This window comes from Medicago sativa, chromosome 6 (genome assembly GCF_051527215.1).
Source record: "Medicago sativa cultivar Bolivia chromosome 6, Bolivia_mono, whole genome shotgun sequence".
Lineage (NCBI taxonomy): Eukaryota > Viridiplantae > Streptophyta > Magnoliopsida > Fabales > Fabaceae > Medicago > Medicago sativa.
Genome location: NC_140754.1, coordinates 37211222 through 37234284, shown reverse-complemented (window position 1 = coordinate 37234284; position 23063 = coordinate 37211222). Strand labels below are relative to the sequence as shown.

Here is a 23063-nt window from a genome sequence, read left to right as displayed (position 1 = left end):
CATCCTCCTCTTCAGCCTCGGATACAAGGAACTCAGAGTTGAGAGAGGGTACATGGTTAAAGTGTTCAAAGGGCTTATTAATGCATGATTTGATTATTGATATAAACATTATGATTATGCAGATATATGGAAAGAATTATTTGGGTTTTTTGTATTACCATTTTTTCCAGAAAAAGCACAAAATAAAAACAAAGTCAGGATCAAAGCGACCTTTTAATTAATGATGACAATACATAAAGCAAAAAGCCCTAAACAAGTTCACTTCCGTCTCGGGTGGGACGAAAGGATTTTTTTTTTGAAAAACATAAAGCAACAAACAAACATATTAATTGAACAAATGAGTAGTAGAAATAAACATCAGCAACGACCGAATTGCAGCTAAACATTCCATGTATCAACATCAGGCTCCAAGATCCGATAGCGGATTAACTTGCATATTCAAATTCTAAACTCTTCAAAAGGTATGAGATCATCTTTGACCAGCTTCTGGACTTCCATTTTCAAAGAGAAACAGTGCTCAACACCATGACCTTGTGCCCCTTGATGGAAAGTACAAAAGAGGTCAGGTCTCCACCGCTTTGGCAATTTCTTCGGTGTTGGAGGAGGTGGCCTGGTCTGGACAAGATTCCTCTCAAGCAAATAGGGAAGCAACCTTTCATACTTCATAGGAATCGGATCATACTGTGGTGCTTTCTGAGTCTGTTGACGGGGCTGTTGTTGATATTGCTGAAATTGGGGTTGATAACCCGAACTTTGCAGAGCATTTGTGACAGGCATAACAGCGGCCACAAGATGATAAGCCAGATACTGTTGTTGAGGCTGACTTTCTGCCACACTCATTTCCTGGTCTTCCTCTTCTGAACCATTAGTGGGAACAACTTCTTTGATCAAATGTCCTTTTCGAACCCAATCTTCAATACGCATGCCTGCGGTCATCATACCCGCGAAATCGGCAGATGCACTTGCAAGCATATGCTCAAAATAGAACGGATCCAATGTTTCCAGGAAAATCTCGGTCAATTCTTTCTCTTCTAGACGTGGACGAACTTGTTCAGCGAAATCTCTCCAACGTTGGGCATAAGCTTTGAAGGATTCATTATCATTCTGAGTCATGGCCTGTAGTTCCTTTCTGTTTGGGGCCAAGTGCAAGTTGTAGTTATACCGCTGAACGAAAGCCTCACACAAATCACTGAAAGTTTTGATATCATCCTTGCTCAGACTCATATACCATATCAGTGCGGCACCAGTCAAACTATCTTGAAAACAGTGGATAAGGAGCTCATTATTGCCTACTTGAGCAGACATCTTTCTCACGTACATTACCAAATGAAGCTCAGGGTAAATGTTCCCTTTGTATTTCTCAAAATCAGGGACCTTGAATTTGGGTGGTATCACGACATTGGGAACCAAGCAAATATCATAAGCATTTTTCCCAAACAGTTCTTTCCCACGAAGAGCTTTCAATTCCAATTGTATTCTGTCAAACTTTTCTTCCAGTTCAGCTATCCGGTCGTATGCAACCACATTTTTTGAGTGATAGATATGCCCAAGGCCCTGCTGAGTAGTATGAATCAACGGTGATGAGTAAGTCATAGTGGCTTGAGGGATCAAAGGGCCTGATTGAGGGATAGGCGTTGTCTGTTGCACAAAAGGAGCTTGAACCTTAGAGACACCAGGATGAAATACTTCACTAGAACTTAAAGGTGTACTCCAGAGATAACCTTCCAGCATAGCATGTTGAGGAGTACTAGCAAACACTGTCGAAATCGGGGTAGTGGAAGCAACCGTCTGAGCTTGAGTGCTGCCGATAGGAAGAGACAAAGGCTGACTCTGTGCAACCATCATCAAAGATACTGAGTTCCTCAAAATCTCATTTTCGGCCCGGAGGGTTGTCACCTCTTCACGAAGCTTGCGGTTCTCTTGTTCAAGTTCAAGATGATCCATTTTGATTTGCTCGAGTGTTGTAGATGCGATTAGACAGATGGATGGACCCTTTTGTAGACAGAAACAAGGCATGAGACACGGACTAGAAACTATGAATGCAAAATGATGCATGATATGTTTTATGCAAAAATGTGATTTTTTTTTTGAAGAATTTATCGAAGCTAATTTGTAAACATTGTAGAGGAACATGGTTTCATTTGAAAATTGTAAAGATATCGCAATCGGTTCCTTTTTCAAGAGGTAAGAACGAAACCAAGGACAAAGTTCTTCAATAAAAGCAAAAGCTTAGTTAGGATTTTTTCAAATTGTATTGCTTGGTGTTCATTCTTACAAGGTCCATTCCTTTGATGTTTACAAAAAACTTAACTAAATCCTTCAACATTTTCAATGGATGAAAAAAAAAGTTTATGGATGAATGCATGTATGTATGGTAATGCTAGAATACATAGAATACATGGGGGCTAGATTCATAATGTTGGAGTTGAAGGTAACGCCATTTGGTAAGGACTATGGTTTGAATTTCACTCGTAACAAGGGTTCTACCAAGTTCCCAAATTACAACTACCCTCATGAACTTATCGGTGCGTAGGACTGCTCCTAGACCAACAGTATTCGTAAGGAAGTCTAGTTTGAGTGTAGTATCGCATGACGACTAAAGTCAAGACCGCTCTTGGTTTAGCCACCGCACTACGTCCTAGAAAGGCCAAGATGGGTTAAAGGTAATCTAAAGATTCTCAACGCTTGATGGGTTTCAAAAATAATATCGCCAATCACGACTACTCATGGTGACGTATATTTACTCTTGAACCCACGTTGAGTGGAGTTATATCACATGCACACATAGGCAGGACCGCTCCTGGTATGGCACTATGATCGTACTCCGTCCTATCTTATGTTTCACTCAAGTCCGGGAGTAGGACTTTTATTTTTCTCACCCCTCACGTAACAAAGTAAAAATATTTACAAAATAGTAAAGCAAAAATAAAGGAAGAAAGGTGGGCTTTACCCGCATAGGATCCCCAGTGAAGTCGCCATTTTTGTAGACCAAGATTTTCGGGTGTCAAGCCATTGATTGGACTCGAACCTTCAATCTACCGGACTTGCTCGATTTTATTCTTGGGAAGGGAAAAATGAGATTGAAAAACCCTTTTTGGATCCGGGGGTCGGTTACGATTCGGGAAGGTGTTAGGCACCCGCGTCGTTCACGGTACTCCGTGAGAACCTCTTTCTAACTTTATTTTTATTTGAAAATTTATTGTTTAAAGTTGAAGTGAAAGAATTGAGGGAGAAGAAGTTGGAGTTTTTTGTTATTTTTTATTTGATCGATTTGAAAGGATTAAAGCCTCTGCCTACGTACCCTTTTTTAAAGGGATCAAAACCGCCGTAGTTCTCTCTTAAAAAAGTTTTTTTGTGGGTTAGGTTGATTTTAATTTATTTTTGAAAATGGTTTTAAGAAGGGTTGCGAGACCTCAAGGTATAGAAGAATAAAATAGAAGTGAGGTTGTTTCATTTTATTTGAGAAATTTAGTCTAAGTTTAATTAGAGTTCATTTAGGAATTTGATTAAGAAAATAAAGGAAAATCTCTTGGATTTGGATCCAAGGTTTATTAAGAAAATAATTTGACTTTTGCTTATTTGATGTTTGAGATAAAAAGGATTTTTCTAAACTAACGGAAAGAGAGCGTGACAACGTGAAAAATAAAGCGAGAGTAAAGCAACAAATAAAGTGATATGGTGTCGGTGCTAGTGTCGGTGTGTGCAATTACTAAGCTATTACATACCATCCTAGGGGCATTCTAAAGCAAGAAATAAAAAGCTCAAAAAATAAATTACATCAACGCCTAAAATACACACTAAGATATTGGAAAATAAATAAATTGCAAGAATGAAGCAAATGCGTGAGATTATACTAGAGATAAAGCAATCATGATAAGAAATTTAAAAGCATTGCATGAATTATCAAAAGAAAGCATGATGTCAAAATATTAAAGTAAAGCGTGAAGTGGAAATTGAAATATTAAAGCCAAATTAACAAAGGGTATTATGGAGTAAAAACACTTAAAATGCATGAAATAAAACTTTTTAAAACATTAAAGCAAAATGAAAAAAGCCATGGAGTTTAAAGTATTTTTTTAAAAGATGCATGAAAGAAAACCACAAAATGAGTTTAAAAATGCATGAGATAATTTTTGTGTTTAGAAGCCTATATAGGCTATAATGCATATGATGAAAATTTAACCAACCAACCATATAACAAATCAATGCATGATATGAAAAGATAATTTGATTTACGATGCATGAAAGTATAATTGAAAAATTAGGCAAATTATATAGTAAAATAAAGCATGATATAGAAAATGATTTGGATTAAAATATATGCAAATTATAACCAACATTAAACAAAATTGCATGATAAAATGACGCATGATTTAAAAAAATTGAATTAAAATGTATGCAAATATAACTATCGTTAACAAGCAAAGAAAAGGGGGTACAGTGTGGAAACAAAGGTACATGCAGCAACAGAAACATGCAGTAAAGCAAAAAGTGTGATGGGCTGAGAGCAATTTATAAAACGGGCTTGGGTTATGGGTATGGATTAATGGGTCAAGCTGCTGGAACTGTTTTGAAAATGGAGCGGGTACATAAAAAAAATGATGTTGCTGTGTTTTCAATTCACTTATGCTATACGTTCCTCTTTCTACCACTTAAGAAAAACACATGCTCTCATCTCTCTAAAGTAGCGCTGCTACTTTTTCTTCTCAGGCCAACAACAAATTTCCGGCACGGTGGCCGGTGATGCACCGCCGTGCCGGAACTCCAAAACTCAACCAAGTTCAAAAATAAATTCAGTTTTCAATATCCTTTTTCTCATAGAACTCGAATCCAGACTCACAATCTTCAAAATACAAGCACAAAAGCCTAGATCTACAATTCTTAAAACGGAAATCTTAGCACAAACATAAGAGAAAATGAACGAAGAATACCTGCGGTTATGAATGGAGAAAACAACAACGAACGGAAAACTTCTTACTCTTCACGAATCCAGCGATCTTCTTCTTTGATTCATTTCAGCTTCTGGACATGGTTGAGGTTTGGATCGGTTACCGCTTTCTTCTCCTTCAACTCCTTTGAATCGGTTGTGGATTCGGCCTTTGTGGCTTGTGATGAAATTGTAGTGCTGTACGAAACCTCCCTACTTCTTCTCTGTTGCGTTTCTGCTGTTGGATTTGTGTTGACAGTGGTGTGTTGAGCGTGGATATGAGTTGTTGCTGTACCGCGAACTTTCCTTCTCCTCAAACCGGTTCAAACGCTGTGCTTAGGTGTTGATGTTGATCCCGACGGTTTGGTTGTGATGAGAACCGAAATCGGTTTTGTTTGTTGATTTGATGTATGAACAAATATTGTGATAGAGTAGTGGATACGAGTTCTGAAATGATGGTTTGGGCGTGGTTTCAAATGAACACAGTGTTGGTTCAAGTTTTGTGTGAAATTTGCTTTTGGAAAATTAAGTGTTCATGATGATTTTTTGATTTATGGGGAGTTTGATCTATTTTCCTTTCACAACCGCAGTAGAAGGTGTTTGTGTAATTCTGTGCCAAGCCCCCCTTTTGCCAATGATTGGCAACACTACTTATAGTAAAAAAACTAGGTTATGAAAGATGAATGGACTAAAGACCAAGTTACCCTTGAAGAAACTTGGAGACAAAGGAAAGAATTAGATGCTCTTTGGACCAATTAACAAAGGACACATGGACTTAAGACAAAACAAGTTATTAATAAAACAAAATAAAAATGACATTAAAAGCAAAAAGAATAAATGGTTAAAATGAAATAAAATAAAATAGAATTGTAAAATAATATAAAAGTGATAAGAAAATGTAATAAAATTTAAAGCTGTCGAAACTTCGACTGAGACGACTAAAACTCGCGGTGGTTTTAAAACACGAACAAAACTTTTTAAACAGTTTAATCATACGGACAAAAGGAATTTACCTAAAAAGGTCTATTTATCAAAAAATGAATAAAAGACTTTAAAAGCACGCGTAAAAATTTAAAATGTCTAAAAAACAAATAAAGCGATTTCAACTAGATAAAGCGCGAACAAAATTTTACTTGCAAGATAAAAGACTTTAAATTACTAAACAACGACTGAAGAAATTTTAACTGGTTAAAGCGAATAAAAAAAGAAATTAAGCCGTTTTGAAATATAGACAAAAATGGGTAAAAACAGAGCAAAGTGGTCAAAATTTGGGGTATGACAATATAGAAGCGTGTATCTCACCTCCCATGCATAATGGAAGTTCTGTTATGGATGAGGAAAAATTACCTTTGACTGGTATGTGGAAATAACACCTGTGATTGTGACAGTTATGGATGAGAAAAACTAGGCTTTGACTTGGCACTAGGTCATCCAAGCGTTAAAAAGATTCAAGAAAATCGAATAGAAAAGGTTGGAATTTTTGAAAAATTGAACATGAGAATAAAGGAACTAAACCAAGTGTCATGTGGGCTGAGATCACGTTGTAGGGACATTGCATAATAAATGATATGAGATCATTCTCTCTCATTTCATTGGAGAATAAAGATAGGAATTCTCTAACAAACAACACATAATTTCTTAAGGCTTTGTTTAGGAGTTTGGAGGGGAAGGGAAGAGAGGGTTTTGGGGTGGAAAATACAAGGAAAAATGGATAAATCTTCCATATTTTTTTAAAGAATTGATAATCGTTTTTTAGGATGCTAAGTGTGAGGAAAGTTTTCAAGAGTTGAAGAGGAGGTTGATTTCAGCATCAATGTTGATTTTGCCGAATGTGAAGGAATCGTTCGTGGTGTATTGTGATGCTTCTAAGATGGGTCGAGGAGATGTACTTATGCATAATCGTCAGGTTGTGGGTTATGTTTCGAGGCAGTTGAAGGTTCATGAGAAGAATTATCCGACCCATGATTTGGAATTGGCAGCAGTTGTGTTTGTGTTGAAGATTTGGAGGCATTACTTGTATGAGTCTAAGTTTAAAGTGTTTAGTGATCATGAGAGTTTGAAGTATCTGTTTGACTAGAAGGAGTTAAATATGAGGTAGAGAAGGTGGTTGGAATTCTTAAAGAATTATGATTTTCAATTAAGTTATCATCCAGGAAAGTTGAACGTGGTTGCATATGCTTTGAGTAGGAAGACGTTGTACATGTCGGCACTTGTGGTGAAAGAGTTATAGTTGATCGTGAAGTGAAGAGGTTAAGAGAAAAAGAAATTGTTTTGGTGAAAGTGATTTGATTTGGACCAACCGGTGAGAGCACTACTTGGGAATCGGAGAGTCAGATGAAGCAATCGTTTCCAGAGTTGCTTTCTTCAGTTAATTTTTGAGGACGAAAATTCTTCAAGTTGGGGAGAGTTGTAGCAGCCTTTTATTAGTATTATTTTTATTTATTTATGAGAAGATCAGAACATATTTGATTTCCTGAGGAAGTGGTAACGACTTAGGAAAATCTTTGAAGGTGATCATAATGTTCCTATTAATGTGCCTACTTTTTAGGAGTTTCCTTATCCGGCCATGTTGACTGAGTACTGGATCACCGGTTTGATCTGAAGCCCGATTATGTTTATGACCCGCATTGCTTTAGTATTTAAACAAGGCTGCAAGACCTGAAGAATCATTCAAGCCATCATTTCAGAAGAATAGTTTATTTAGGGTTTTGAGTCTCTTGTTTGTGAGCGTTTCGTGTATCATCTTGATGCATGTTTAGGACTCTATTTTGAGTTGTAAATTGTGCACTACTCCGAAGCTTTTAAGCAAGGAGTTGGGTAGTCTGTGAACTGCACCAAAGCTTTTAAGCACGGTTGCAAGTTGTTATGTTTTGAAGGTAATTTCATTTTATAAGCGTTTGTAATTTAAAAATCACAGGGGTTATGATCAGATGTAAGGGAGTGAGATGGGATCTCAGATCTAGGAGTTCCTAGGTTGAAATCTGGTCAGGGTAGGTCCTAGGTCATCAGTGAAAACGTGGTTTGCTGAGAGCTTTTGAATACGGACTACACTAGTGGATTTCCTTCCTAGCTTGGTTGCCCCCAGAGTAGGTGACGTTGCACTGAACTGGGTTAACAAACTCTCTGTGCATCTTTTATGTTTCTATTTGTTTTTGTTCATTTGCATTTGTTTTGTTGTAAGGTTTTCTGGCATATGTTTCAACATTATAATACATCTAACTAGTGTTGAAACATCTCATACAACATCTTAGTCTAACGTGCCAGAATTTCACACTTGTTTCTACTTGCTTGATTATCTTGCCGACGTAGGTAATAGGCCTGCCGGTAAGGGAGAGATAGTGGTGGGTGGCATCATCACATACATAGCTAGGCAATTTGGAGTGGGTGAAGATGAGGGGATAAATCCAATTGAGGGAAACAACAGGCTTAACATAGACACCCTCATCGCTATGAACTTCATAAAACATCATCCGCCCATGCAATATTCACTCAAACTCAATGTGCCTATTTTGTTACTTCTTCTTCTTCTTCTTCTTCTTCTTCTTCTTCTTCTTCTTCTTCTTCTTCTTCTTCTTCTTCTTCTTCTTCTTCTTCTTCTTCTTCTTCTTCTTCTTCTTCTTCTTCTTCTTCTTCTTCTTCCTCTCTCTCTCTCTCTCTCTCTCTCTCTCTCTCTCTCTCTCTCTCTCTCTCTCTCTCTCTCTCTCTCTCTCTCTCTCTCTCTCTCTCTCTCTCTCTCTCTCTCTCTCTCTCTCTCTCTCTCTCTCTCTCTCTCTCTCTCTCTCTCTCTCTCTCTCTCTCTCTCTCTCTCTCTCTCTCTCTCTCTCTCTCTCTCTCTCTCTCTCTCTCTCTCTCTCTCTCTCTCTCTCTCTCTCTCTCTCTCTCTCTCTCTCTCTCTCTCTCTCTCTCTCTCTCTCTCTCTCTCTCTCTCTCTCTCTCTCTCTCTCTCTCTCTCTCTCTCTCTCTCTCTCTCTCTCTCTCTCTCTCTCTCTCTCTCTCTCTCTCTCTCTCTCTCTCTCTCTCTCTCTCTCTCTCTCTCTCTCTCTCTCTCTCTCTCTCTCTCTCTCTCTCTCTCTCTCTCTCTCTCTCTCTCTCTTTCAGCCTCCAATAAAGTCTCTAGAGTCGTAAAGAAAATTCCAAACTCCCTTGAACTTTATTCTTTTTTGTTTTGCTTTTTATTATAAGGCATGATTAAGTAGCTTGTTTTTATTAGAAATTATGGCATAAATTTTTGTTGTCTTCTCTTAAAAGGTTGTTTTGTACATGGCGTGACCCTGTGTTTTTAGTGTTCTGCTATACCCACATCATGTTTTATTGTGAAAATTCTCCACGAGAGAAAACACTTACTTCGCAATCTTCAGCAAGTGTGCGGAAGAGGGTATTTTAAGGAACACGTTCTAACTTTAATGGTAACTTAGACCCTTAAAAATCTTCGCAGTAAAAGTAGTATAAGATTGTGTGGAAAATAATGTGTTATATTGTTATAATGTGTTGAACCAAAATGGGGAGGGAGAATATCACCAACACGTGGAGGAAAGGACACCCCTCGCCGACTTCCTAAATGGGTGATGACTCTCTAATCGAACTTAAGTTCTATAAATCCCTCAAAAGAGGAAATAATTCATCAAAGCATGGAGGAAAGGACACCCCCTCACTGACTTCCTACGTGGAGATGATTAAAATTGCAACACTACTTAGGGTCATCATGGAATCTAGGAGGAAAGGATACCCCTCGCGGACTTCCTATGAGAAAATGGTAGCCCCTAAGCAATCTGCAAGCCCCCAAGTGCTTAAATTGTCACTTTAATTCTAACTAAATTCCCATCTCTCTTATATGAAATGAAGAAAGGACTTTTCTCGGTTACTTTAGTGTTAAGGTTAGAACCTGTTCCTCATAATATCTGTCTTATACAGGAGCAAGAAAAGGTTTGAACTACACACACACACACTCACTTGAGACTTGATGTTGGGTTGAATAGGTTCGCAAGGAATACTTGAAGTTGTGATTAGTGTACATTGAAACAAAGCCTTAGGGGAGACATGAGTTTTCAATTTGAATTGCCATATGTCAATCTTTTTGTTGCTGCTATGTCTATGCCTTTTGCCTGAGGACAAGCAAAGATTCTAGTGTGGGGGAGTTTGATGAGTCAATAATTAGCTAGTTTTAATATAATATTTGGTTTCGTTTTAATTAGATTTAAGTTTATTTTATTTTAATATTATTTCCTTTTTGAGCTATTTTACTTCAATTGCATATTATTATATTTCAGGAATAAATATTCGATGGATTGAGTCTTGGAGCAAAAGATAGGAGTCTGGAGCTGATTCGGAGCAAAAATACGAAGATTCGGAGACAAAAATATGTCTCCCCCAAGTCAGAAGCTTGGCACGGCCCGTGCTAAGGTTGGCACGGCCGTTGCCACCTCCCAGGACAGCCTTTTGCTGCTTTTGCTTAGGATTTAAGCTACTCTATTCTGGTTTTGACCAAAAAGCCCGCAGTTGCTTGTGGAACATTCTATTGATGTAATTGCTTAGAATTTAAGTCGAATGTTTCATATAAATAGAGTAGCTAGCCATCACAAACAAAATCATGTTTATTTCTTGGAATTCAATAAGTGACAATTGTCTTTCTCAATAAAGTTCTTCTTTTATTTCTTTACTTTCTTGTTATTTACTTTATGCTTTCCCTCTTCTTCTCTATGTCTACAATGAGCATGAGTGAGTAGACTTCTTTATCTTGGGATTGTTGGATAAGTCTAATGACGTAATTCGAATCAAACCAAGCCTTAAACCTTAATTTTATGTAACCCTAATTTCTAATCTAAATTCACCGTTTTAACATGAATTAACCATTATCAAACTGTGGAAATGAAAGTGGAGGGTTTGATAATTGTTAGTTCAATATTCAAAATATCAATTCATAAAACGAAAGTGGAGTTTTGATATTCGAACAAGTGAATTTAGACAAGGATTGCGAAACATGAGAATAGTCTAGCAAACCTTGAGACATATAAAGTTTCGAGTTTCAAGGATTCCAAAGGCAATCACCCATGAGAATAGGCGTGGTTGTTGGAGGAACACACTCACTGAGACCGAAAGGAGATGTGATAGGCTAAAGAAAAACTTGTCTTTAGAAATTAGGACTAACGTAAAGTTATACGTTTAAGGGTTTGTTTGTGAAGGATTCATCATTATGATGAACCAATATCTCAAGTCTCCTTTTATTATTATTATTATTATTTCTTTCATTAATAATCAAACCTTTTCAACTGAACTCTCCTCTAATCATTCTCTAAAAGTTAATTGAATTGAACAACTCCCTGTTGGACGATACTCTCTTTTTATTACTACTTCGATAGACCGTGCACTTGCGGTTTATCCCATCAATTACTCCTACACATACCACTTTAAACTTCTAGTAATCAAATTTTGGGGTTTGGGGCCAAACCATAACTTTTGGGTTCACTGAAAAATAGTTATGCTGAATATTCGTAAAATTGCATCAAGACCTACTTGTAGTATTTTTGTCATAACTCAAAATCTAAAACTTATTTTTAAGTCAAACCAAATGCAATAGAAAGCTAGGGGCGCACGGTCGTGCCTACAGGGCACACGGTTGTGTGTCTCTTGTCTGACAATTCAGAATTTTCGATTTTTTCGTTTTCATCGTTTCGCGCATAAAATTCATACCGTTAATCCGTTTTGATTCCGTTTTCGTCTATGCGTTCCCTACACTAAGCTCTATCACATTATACAGAAAAATTCATGTTTCTCCAATCCCAAAACAGATTATTCAAAATCACTTATAACCACTTGTTTTCCAAAATCACTTATAACTAGCTTTTCATATAAAAACCCAAGTTTCTTCCCAAAGCTTTTCACAACACAAACTTATGACCAAAAACAGAAGTTCATCTAACCTAACTCAACACAACAACAACAACAATTCACCTCAATTCATCAAGAATCATAATTCACCATTTATTACCCCTTTTCTCCAAAATTCATTAAAACAACAACAACTAAATCACAACTCACAATTAGCAATACCTAAGGTATAACTTACCATCAACAACTTAGCATAACATCAATCAAAGCATCTCCCAATTTCATCAACAATCAACAACAACAACAACAACTTCATTTTTATCCATTTAAGCAAAAATCATCAAAACAACTTATCAACAACAACAACCATGAGTTTTGAGCACATAGCACATCAATTTCATGAATTTTATCATACCCTTAAATTCACATGAATTGAGAGTATGAAATTCATCATCAAAAATCACAAAAGCCACAATTAACATAAAAGCACTTAAACCCATAATTGAAAATAGTAGATTATATAGCTTAAATGTGAAAAAGAAGCCATCCCCCTTACCTCTTGACTTCAAGAATCCAAACCCTAACTTCACTTTAGCTCCTAGCCTTCAATCCCAAGCTCTCTCCCTCTAGCTCCTTTTTTCTCCTCTTGATTCACTTTCTCTCTTTACCTCTCTCTCAAAATGTTTGTGAAATGAGTGAATGAATGTAATGACCTAATTTTCTCACAAGGGTTGTGTTTATATAGTCACCACATAATTGGGCTTAAGTCTCTAGTTGTATTAATGGGTTCAATACTCTTACCAACTAATTCACCAAAGTTACTACACACATAAACCGTCGGAATAACGAATAATTACCGTCTCTTAAATAATTACCCCAACTCATTTGTAACTTAGTAAAAATAATTATTCCCACTTAGAACACTACAACTAACCTTCTAAAAAAAATGACTACTTTTCCCTTGCTAACCAAATGACCAAAATACCACTGAGTCTAAAATTACTAAAATACCCTTCTTAAGCCAAAATTCACTAATCCCAAATAAAATACACACAGAAACAATTAATCACACGAAAGCACATATAAACACAATAAAAAAAATATAAAATAAATGTAGCGAAAAACAAGCTGTTACAAGGAGCGCGTCTTTGCTCAAGGATCACCCTACACGTGTCATGCTCCATCCCTAATCACATGCTGCATAACCCGGAGTAGGTTATGGCCAACACGCGCCTATATTAAGGTGAACTTGCTTCACCCTCAAGGGACACATCACTTTTCACAACATGTCTTTCACACTCATTCTCAGTTCCATTACTGACTTTAGCATCGGAGTGCTAACGTACCTACAGACACCTTTCGTTCCACCGCGAAGATTCATCGCCGCCGTGCCGGAAGCTGTTTCCGTCACACCGAAGCATTCCTTGCCGCCATTGCCACTCAACCTTTCTTACCAGACATATCATTTGGCGCTAGAAGGAGGGGATCATTCCTAACCACCACGATCCAACGATCCTCCACCGTAACCAATTTGTGTTACGCGCACCTCCGCCGTAACCGTTTTCAGTTACATGTTCCTCCACCGCAACGATTAACATTTATGGCTCCTCTCTCTGAAGTAATGGTTGGAACTCGCAGGAGAACCGCCACGAACCATTCCTCCGCCTCTCGAGCACCGCGTCCAACGACTCAAATTCTCCAAAGTTGAACGGTTCCGATTCTCGGGCCGACGAATTCTGAGGAAGACGACGCTATCCTAGGTACTGCAACTGATGCCACGCTGCAACCTCCTCCGACACAACGGTTCTCCCTCCGTCTACTCCGAAGAAGGAGGACGCTCCTTCACCATCGTTTCCTCCGCTTTCACCGTCGTTCGTAACGAATGAACTATTGGCGAACCTGGTGAGCCTACCGCAACAACAGAATGACCAGTTCGAACGTGTAGAGAGAATTCGAGGCAAAGCCTCGAAGGAAACCTCCACAGGGAAGACAAGGGGAGTTTCTTTGGTTCTGGAAAATCACCACAAGAGTCGTGATGTGCTCCACAACTACTCGAATTCGGTACACGATGGACACCTCCGCCGTCGTGATGTGATTTCATTCTGAGTGACGTGTTATTTAATTATTTTGAACTCAAATTTTCCACTTCCTTTAGAAACTAGTAACGTACACAATTACTGAATTGAATAATCTTATGGCTCTTCAAAAAATATCCATAGAAATTTTTAACTAATTTCGCATCGTAATAGATTCAGGAAAAAACAATCGGTCTTGACGAAAATAAACTTTAAAATATTTGTAACACACATGTATGTTCCCGCTTTTGTTGTTAAATTTCAACCATATCAATCAAACATTATGTAATATTTCTTTAACTAATCAAATATATTATTCCTTACATGTTGGTAAAATTTAACTTATCAACGGTATTTGTAACGAACCCGTGCCATAGCATGGGTATTTGCCTAGTTTTGTTAAAAGCAATGTATATATTCAAAAGCTTTAAAATTGAAATTGAAATTATCAAATAACTTTGTAATTCCTTGTGTAAATCCTTTTTCAGAAGGATAAAAAATGTGTAATTTCCTGTGTACATAGCTTAGTTGGTAGAGACAATACATTGTATATATAGAGGTCGGTGTTTCGAACTCGAAAAACTTATGTATTCATCTTAAGATGAAACTCTACCCACTAAATTACTTGACAAGACATTGTATTGTATTTATGGAAAGTTCATTCGAAAAGGTTCTTAAGAATGAAAAATGAAAGAAAATGTTAATTTGGTCCTTACGAATATTAATTTGGTCCTTAAGAAAGTCAGAGATATAATTTTTTTTAAAGAATTGAAATAGTGCTTTTTTAATTGTATGAAAACTAATTCCAACGAACGAAAACTAATTTGGTCCTTATGTGGCATTTGTACAGTCAAAGGCAGAGGATACATGTTTGCAAGGGACTGGTGATGCACATATTCAGGAAGTGAGAGGATGGAATTTAGAGAGAGAAGTAGCACACTTATCACCCGTAAATTGTTCCCTTGAAAATTTGTGATTCTGCTTAAGTTTTGTAAATTGTCTTGTCCATTGATTTAATATTTAAAGCTTCTATTGCTTTTCTACTACTCCCTCCGTCTCTAAATAATAGTCGTTTAAGGTTTATGCGCGATTATTAAGGAAATGATTAATTGTGTTGATTTTGATGGTATAATTAGTATCATTTACTAAAACACCCTTATTAATTGTAGTTAGTGAAGTAGTTAAGTTGGATGAAATTCAACAAATAAGGGTATAATAATGGAAAAAAATAATAAATACTGCATTGGTATTCTAAAGTGACAATTATTTTGAGAAAAAGAAAAATATGTAAAGAGACAATTATTATGAGACGGAGGAGTAATATTCGTACATAGTTATCACCCTTATACATTTATCGTCGTCACTTGTTGTGACAGAATAATGCCATTTGTAGGGTTCACTTTCAGGTTTTCATTTAATTTTAAAACAACCAATATCAGTATCGGCAACATACAGTGGATAAACTGTTTTTTTTTGCGAAAGCACCCCGCGTAAAAATGTAGCTTGACCACTATATGTTGCCAATATTGATGGAAGCATAGTAAAAGCCTATTCAAGGATAATTTATAACCTATCTATTTGGATCTACATTGGTGACAAGTTGCAGGTAACTTTTGATTTTGCGGTTTGTTTCATTTAGGTTGAAGCATACTAAGAGCTTAATTTGATAAAGTACTGTTTTGGTTATTATCATGTCTTTTGTATGTGTTCTTTAGTTAATTAATATATCTTAAATGTATCATTGTGAATGAATATTATTACATAGGTTGAAGCATACTAAGAGTTTAATTTGATAAAGTATTGTTTTGGTTATTATCGTGTCTTTTGTATGTGTTCTTTAGTGAATTAATATATCTTAATTGTATCATTGTGACTGAATGTTATTAAATAGGTTGAAGCATTTGGAAAGGGCTTGAAGATCACTAGCTATCGATGTAAATTATCCGCGCATGCTTCTACTGATGCAACGGCCACTGCTGCACCTCCCAATCTTCACCATGTTGCAATGAAAAGGATTTAAACCTCGTTAGCAAAGATTCGTCGCTTTAAAATTGAATTTGAAGTTTTCCTTCAACATGTAAATTTTAGAGTAAACCCTCATTTGGGTCCTTGAAAGTGTTGCTCGCTATCAGGCACATCCCTAGATCAATGAAACGAACCAAAAACTCCCCCGATGATTGTTTCGTTAGTCAAATAAATCCAAAACGTTAACTTGGTGTTAACTCCGTTATACTCACAGACGAGGGACCAAAATGACAACAATCATGTTTCTGCCTTCATCTTCTTCAATATTCTTCAATGCCCCCAATTCCTTCATCTTCCCCAACACTACTCATGAACTCATGCTCACTAACACCTATGTCCAGAAATGATCATATTCAAAATCAAAATTCAAAATTGATTCCCTCATGCTCAAACTTTACAAAATCCCACTTCTAACAATATCACTTAGGTACAGCTGTCTGGATTGGGGGAGGTACACAAACTGTCCAACTGTGTGGCAGTGTTTAGCCTCAAGTTGGTTGTGTTTGTTTACTGATTTTTGTTGCCCGCTTTTCATAAGGTGCAGCTGCAGTTTTTTTGGTTGTTATCCTGCTTATTTTGCGCAGGTTTAGGGAGAGAACAACGACAAATTCTCCATACTGAAATGATGGAAAAGAGAGAGCAACAACAACAAATTTCTAAATAAATTTTCATCAACAGTGGCAACAACACATATTCAAACTTCATCAACACCAGCAATCTCAACAACAAATTTCGAATTAATTTTTCATCTTTTTTAAATAACCCCAATTTTTTTCCCTGTCTATTAGAATTTGGACCGAAATGAATGCTTTAAAAATTTATAAGTGATTAGAATTTGTGGGTGAGAATCTACAACAGATTTGGGATTGATACAAATTATTGATGGATGGAGCTTTCTGGAATCAATTTAGGTATTTGAGGTTTTTGGTTTCAGGCTCTGTGATTTTGTGGCTGCAAAACTGATACGATTGCGGGATTTTTTTGGCCTAACAGGTTGCGTATTGTTGCTGGTTCTATTTTGGTTTCTAGGCATTCTAGGTGTTTTTTTTTTCTTCTGTTTTTGTGCTGTATTTCCTCCTGCTGTTTCGATTTGTATACAGGTGGAGGTGTGAGCATCACTTCTTTGTAACCTTTCTGCCGTTTTGCACTACTTCGAAAATGGGAGAGGAGAAATTGGGGACAAAAATGGGGTCTAGGGTTTGAAATTAAGATTGCAGATTGTGTGTTTGATGAAGGAGAGAAGAAGAAAAGTGAGAACAAAGGAGGGATTATTTTTGTCTTTTGGAATGTTTTGAGATGGAGGGTATGAAGGAAGATGAATATATGAACTTGTTAATTTTTTCCAGAAAATTGAGGGATATTACATTCATTCACATCCCTCTCCAATTGACACATCATCACACTTAACGTTCAATTAACGTTTTGGACGTGGACGACTAACGGAACAAACATTGGGGGAGTTTTTGGTTAGTTTAATTGATCCAGGGACGTGGCTGATAGCGAGGTGAACTTTCAAGGACCCAAATGAGGGTTTACTCTAATTTTAATATTACTCCAAAAGCATTTAAATCCAGATTTTACAGTACATATGTAAGACAATATAGGCTTTTATATGTATTTAGTCCTTGTAAATATCGCTCATTTAAAATTTGGTCCCTGAATTCGTTAATCCTGTATTTTTACCCCCTACAAATTTAATCACCTAGAAATTGGTCCCTCAACTCAGTTAATCACTGCCACATCACTGATTAGCTTACATGGCAGTTCTGATTGATTCATAAGCACGCAAAATGACCAAAATGTCCTTGAATGCTTCATGTTCAAAACCCATAAAACTCTTTCTTCTTCTTGGCATTTCATGAAACACATCTTCTGCAAAAATTCATGCAAAACTGTAACCACTACTCCCACCACCCAATCATCACCTCAATCCACGCGTATGAAGTCGATCGAGAGTGCAGCACGACAATCTCTCTTTTTCACTCGATCGAGACCTTCATGCTTCTATTTGTTCTTCTTCCTCTGTCTTTTCTCCATTCCGTGGATCAACACCCATTTGATTTTGATTTTTGTTTTCATGTCCACCCCCATTTGATTTTTCAGAAAAAGGAGAAAGAATAAGGGTAGATTGAAAAACGCAACCCATTTTGGCTTCCTTACCAGCAGTTCTATTTTCTTTTTGTTCAATATATTTTCTGCAAAAGGGAAAAACACTACCCAAGATCTAGTTTCTTTGGTTATTTTCTAACAAAAAAAAAAATCAATTATTTTTTTAGGGAATCACTTGTTCTATATGAATAATCACTTTGTCATATACCCCATCCTTTTTGTCTGCTTCTTACTTGAATTACTGGAACAAAATGAATAACATTAGCAATTTCTGGGTATTTTTTTTTTGTTTTGAAAAGATTCCAAATTAAAAAAAAAAAACTAATCTAAGAAATTAATTTTATACATGACCAGGAGGTAGTGAAATTGAATACCCAGAAATGGATTGAAGAAAATAGTATGTTGGTGCAGTGGTTAGCTCTCGTGGGAAATGATGAAATTTTCATGTTAAATTTGTGAAATGAAATTGAAATTGAAAATAGTATAAGGTGAAGTTATATTTGTGAATGAATCTGGGAGTGAAGAGATGAAGAAGCTTAATGTGAGGTGGAAGAAGTGAAGAAGATGAATTTGAGGGCATATTGGTAATTTCTCAGTTGCCTGAAAGTCACAGGGGTATTTTTGTCCATTCATATGCATTTTTGATGAACCAGCAAGTGAATTAACCAATTAGCAATGCTACGTCAGCACATTAGTGATGTGAAAGTCATTAACTGGGTTGAGGGACCAAATTTTAAGTGGCAAAAATCCAGGATTAACGAATACACGGACTAAATTTTAAATCACCCATTTTTTTTGAAAGAAAATTTTAAATGACCTATATTTACAGGGATTAAACAAATATAAAAGCCGACAATATATTACCATATTTTGTTGACCAACAAGGAGCACAATGTGAGGAACAAAAGTGATGATTTTAATCAATTCTAACTTTGAAATTTAAAAGTGTGTCTTCAGCGGTTGAGTGAATTGACATTGGTAATGATATGTTTTCAAAAATTTGAGGACATGGAATTATCTCTTCTTGTGTCGTACAAAAGAACACGATGATATAAATTTGGCTAGATCTCAGGTCCTTCTCCATGTTTTCAAAATGAATTGTTATTTCAATACACTTGTTATTTAATTGAAGGGAATGTCAAGAGCATTTAATTTTAGGAAGCTCTAATCTGAGGTAAGCTAGCACTAAACAAAAATCTGTGCAGAAAGCAATAATGTTATAGTTAGTGTATGATGCCACACTTCCCACAGCTAAACTTGGACATCACGAATGCCATTCGAGTGATTTGATAAGGGGTGGCTCTGAATTTTTTATGTATACTCTAGTATGGTCATAGATATTTGGATTAGTTCTATCCCATTCTTATAAAGTTAACTTGTACTATAATAAATGTCTCCCATATATATATATATATATATATATATATATATATATATATATATATATATATATATATATATATATGAGGGCTGCTAACTTACACCAACCTAAAAACATTAAGGTGCAAGTTAGCAAGCTGCACCTACTTATAATTTAATAAAACACCCATTTGTTTATATTCTAATTAATTTTAAATAGAAGGGCAATTTTGTAACTAGCTTAAAAAAGATTCTTAAAAAAAAAACAAAAAAGACAATGACATGCTTAAGGTACAAAACATGTAATAAAGACAAACTTTTAAGGAAACAATATTTGGAATGATGAAAGTGGGTGTAAATTAGTGAAGGTTGCTAACTTTCACCTTAATAATACTTATAAAAATGAGTGTAAATAATCAAGTGGATGTAGGTTGCTAACTTGCACCTTAATAATTTTAGGTGGGTGTAGCTTGCTAACTTGCACCTTAGTGTTTTTAGGTGGGTGTAAGTTAGAAACCCCCTATATATATATATATATATATATATATATATATATATATATATATATATATATATATATATATATATATATATATATATATTCAGTAATCATGGTAATTACTAGAAATTTGATAAAACAAAAAAGTGTTCACTACATGATCTCCCGTAAAACTTTTGCATATGTGAAGGGAAGAAAAGGAAATTTTTTTCAAGAATTACAAGGAAGAATTAATAATACCAGATTTTGGATTATTAATGCTTCTCTTAAGCACATCCAACTCTTTAACCAACCTCTCCACGACTTTTGTTGGCAAAAATACAGGTATAACCACACCTTCCTCTCCTTTAACATTTTTAAAAGCTATATGAAAGCAAGCAAGACCGGGATTAGCACCATCTCCTCCTTTAGCTGGTCCTCCATACACAGCTTTCCCCCAACCAAACTCAACATCTCCAAATCCAGCACGTGTAACATCAGACACTAAATACAATCCCGACTTATTAAAATACGGTCGACCCTTCATAACCATTAAATCTGCCGTTGATTGCATATACTCTTTAGTAACATTAGCTTTTACATTCTTAACTAAATCTAATGCATATGCCAACGGATTTTCAATTAGTTTTCCTGCAGTTGTGACTGCGACAGAGTACGCGAAAGCATTACCGTAGTAACCATCTGGTAGAAATAGGTTAACAAATTTGCTACGTGCATTCACAACGCAGATTAAGCGAATTTCTTCGTCAATATCTAGTTGTAATGCTATTGTACGACAACGCCAAAAATATGCAGTGATGATTTCAAACATAGAGTGTTGTTGTAGTTGGTGAGGAGGAAGGAGAGTGCGAATTTCCGCCACCTCGGTGGGACCAAAGAAGAAAGTGTGGTGGACCATGTCGTCTAAGGAAAAAGTGGTTCCTTTGTTGTCTGGTTCTGGGTCGTATTCGTGATGAGTGCACGTCACTCTTGGTGGGTTCCTTGCACTTAAAAGCTCTCTACACCACACAGGTAAGATTGACGGTTCACTCATCCCTCGAGATATTTCTCCTAAGGCACTCATGAACTGAACTATACCTGATCCATCGCTGATTGTATGATTCATCCGAAGAGCAAAAATGAAACCACCACACTTGAGTCGTGTTACCTGCATATGGTTACAATCATACCTTTACTGTTGTGTATAAATTTAAATATAAATATTTTTGTAAGAGATGGTATAAATACAATTGTTGTTTTGAATTCTCATAAGATTCCTCTAAACAAGACAATCATATTTGAGGAACGCCAAACACTAAATAATAAATATATATATGTATCCCTCTTGAATATAGTTACGTTAGAGCTTTAGTTTAGCATATTTTGGTAGTCTAGTCTCTAACAGAAAATATAAACATGACGAACTAAATAAATTGGGTTACATCCTCTTGGATTTAGCATGTGCAAGTATTCTTAAAAAGTGATATATGACAACTTCGTAAAAGTCATGATCATTATATTGAAAATCATATTTTTGAAACAACTTGAAACTGTATATTTTCCGGGTACCTCTAATATGGACTGTTCATGCAACTCGCTACCATAATTTATTTTTACAATAATAAATCTACATATCGTATTTTCCAACATTCATTCAACACATCATTTTATCTTTATCTTTCTTTTTATCGCATCATCAACCTTTCATATTCATCACATTCCATACTCTTACTTCTTTCTCTCTCAAGGTGTATGCGCCTAATAGTACGCAACCAAACATTTTTCTATTTATATTATGATAAATGCTATTTGGACATGAAGTAGCACATATATACCTGAATAAGGACCAATGGAGTGTGAAGCACATCTGTAGAACCGGGAACATCATAAAGAAGCTCTTGCAAGCAAGGAAATGGAGGATGAAGAGCATCGCCAAATTCTTTCAGACTAACATCAGCATCAGCTTCAATAAACAAAACACCTTCTCCGGTACAATCGACCATAAGTTTCCTACCAGGACCTTCCCTCAATCTACCAGCAAGTGGATAATAAAACACAAGTGTCGACAGGGTCTTTCCCTACCATAATTGGACTATAGTTGTAAAATTGTATCACAGGAGTTTGAAAACGTATCGACTCTTGGTCATCTATGTCTGAGAGTAATTTTATTTCATGAGGTGTGGGTTTTGATGGAGTCACCATTTCTGGGTTACGCCTCTTAACTGTGAATAACAGAGATTGGGCCATGATATTGTTTGATATTACAAGGGGACTTAATTTGATAATGGTTTTTAATCGATGCTTGAATGTTATGGTATTTGCAAATACTGAATGTGCCTATGCTGTATATATAGTGCACCATACGTAAGTAAAGCACATGGATGGCCCATTCATTGTGCTGCTCATGCAATAATTTATACGAGTTATTTTTATATATATTTTTTAATTTCTCATTGGTGCCAATATAGGAGGTAATCCCATTTAAGTTCGTGAATCCACGAAAAATATTATCACTAATTTACCGCAGGAGTTCTGATTATATCGGAAGGGATAAGCTATTTATCGCGACTTGCGTGCTTGCGAAGTAATCACGACTGAATATGAAGGCTTCTAGTCAACTCTATTTATCTGCCAACCACTCATGTATTGTGTTAGAGGGGGATCTGACTGTTAAAATGCATTCGCTAAGCATTCGTGAAATAGAGGTTTGCTCGCAAACCTCTTATCGGAAAATTCATCCGCGAGCAAAATATGTCTTCTAATTGAATTAATTGGGAAACAAGTTAGTAGCACATGACAAGAGCGTGTGTTTGAATAGTAAAAGAATAGCGTACTAGAAAATAGGCATGTGCTTCAAACTTGGTGATCAAGTTTGGATGAATCATGGATGGTTGTGATTAAAATCATATGCTTCTACTTTGATCAAATGGCCAGGACGAAATCATTAACTATTAAAATGAAATATTGTGACAAAATTCTCCTTCCTTCTCTTTCTCTCCAAGTCCGAAATACAACTCTCTTTTAAATTTATTTTATTGGTGACAACTCTCTTTTAATTATTTCTTTTCTTTGCAGCCTTTTGAGAGAAAGTGTGAGGTAGGCCAAGAGAACAGTTGAACAGAAAATATCAATTTCTAGTTAGATCTATGAGTTGACAACCTTGTCGTAGAGTTTCCATGGTGCTATTGTAAGTTCAGATTGTAACCTAAGAGGGGGATAAATTAAGTTTTCAGACTTTTTAGGATTATTTTTGAAATTTAGGGTT

General features: G+C 36.1%; 2 protein-coding genes across 2 annotated transcripts; both read right to left on the bottom strand.

Moving 5' to 3' along the window:
* Positions 1-438: 438 nt before the first annotated feature.
* On the bottom strand, positions 439-1944 carry LOC146914917 (uncharacterized). Its single transcript, XM_085721174.1, has one exon. It carries the CDS (start codon positions 1942-1944, stop codon positions 439-441), a length of 1506 nt encoding a protein of 501 aa, XP_085577300.1.
* Positions 1945-20019: 18075 nt separating this feature from the next.
* On the bottom strand, positions 20020-21871 carry LOC146914916 (benzyl alcohol O-benzoyltransferase-like). Its single transcript, XM_085716204.1, has 2 exons — positions 21634-21871; positions 20020-20966 (listed from the first exon to the last, which is right to left on the bottom strand). Exons 1-2 carry the CDS (start codon positions 21799-21801, stop codon positions 20037-20039), a joined length of 1098 nt encoding a protein of 365 aa, XP_085572330.1. The 5' UTR covers positions 21802-21871; the 3' UTR covers positions 20020-20036.
* Positions 21872-23063: the final 1192 nt, after the last annotated feature.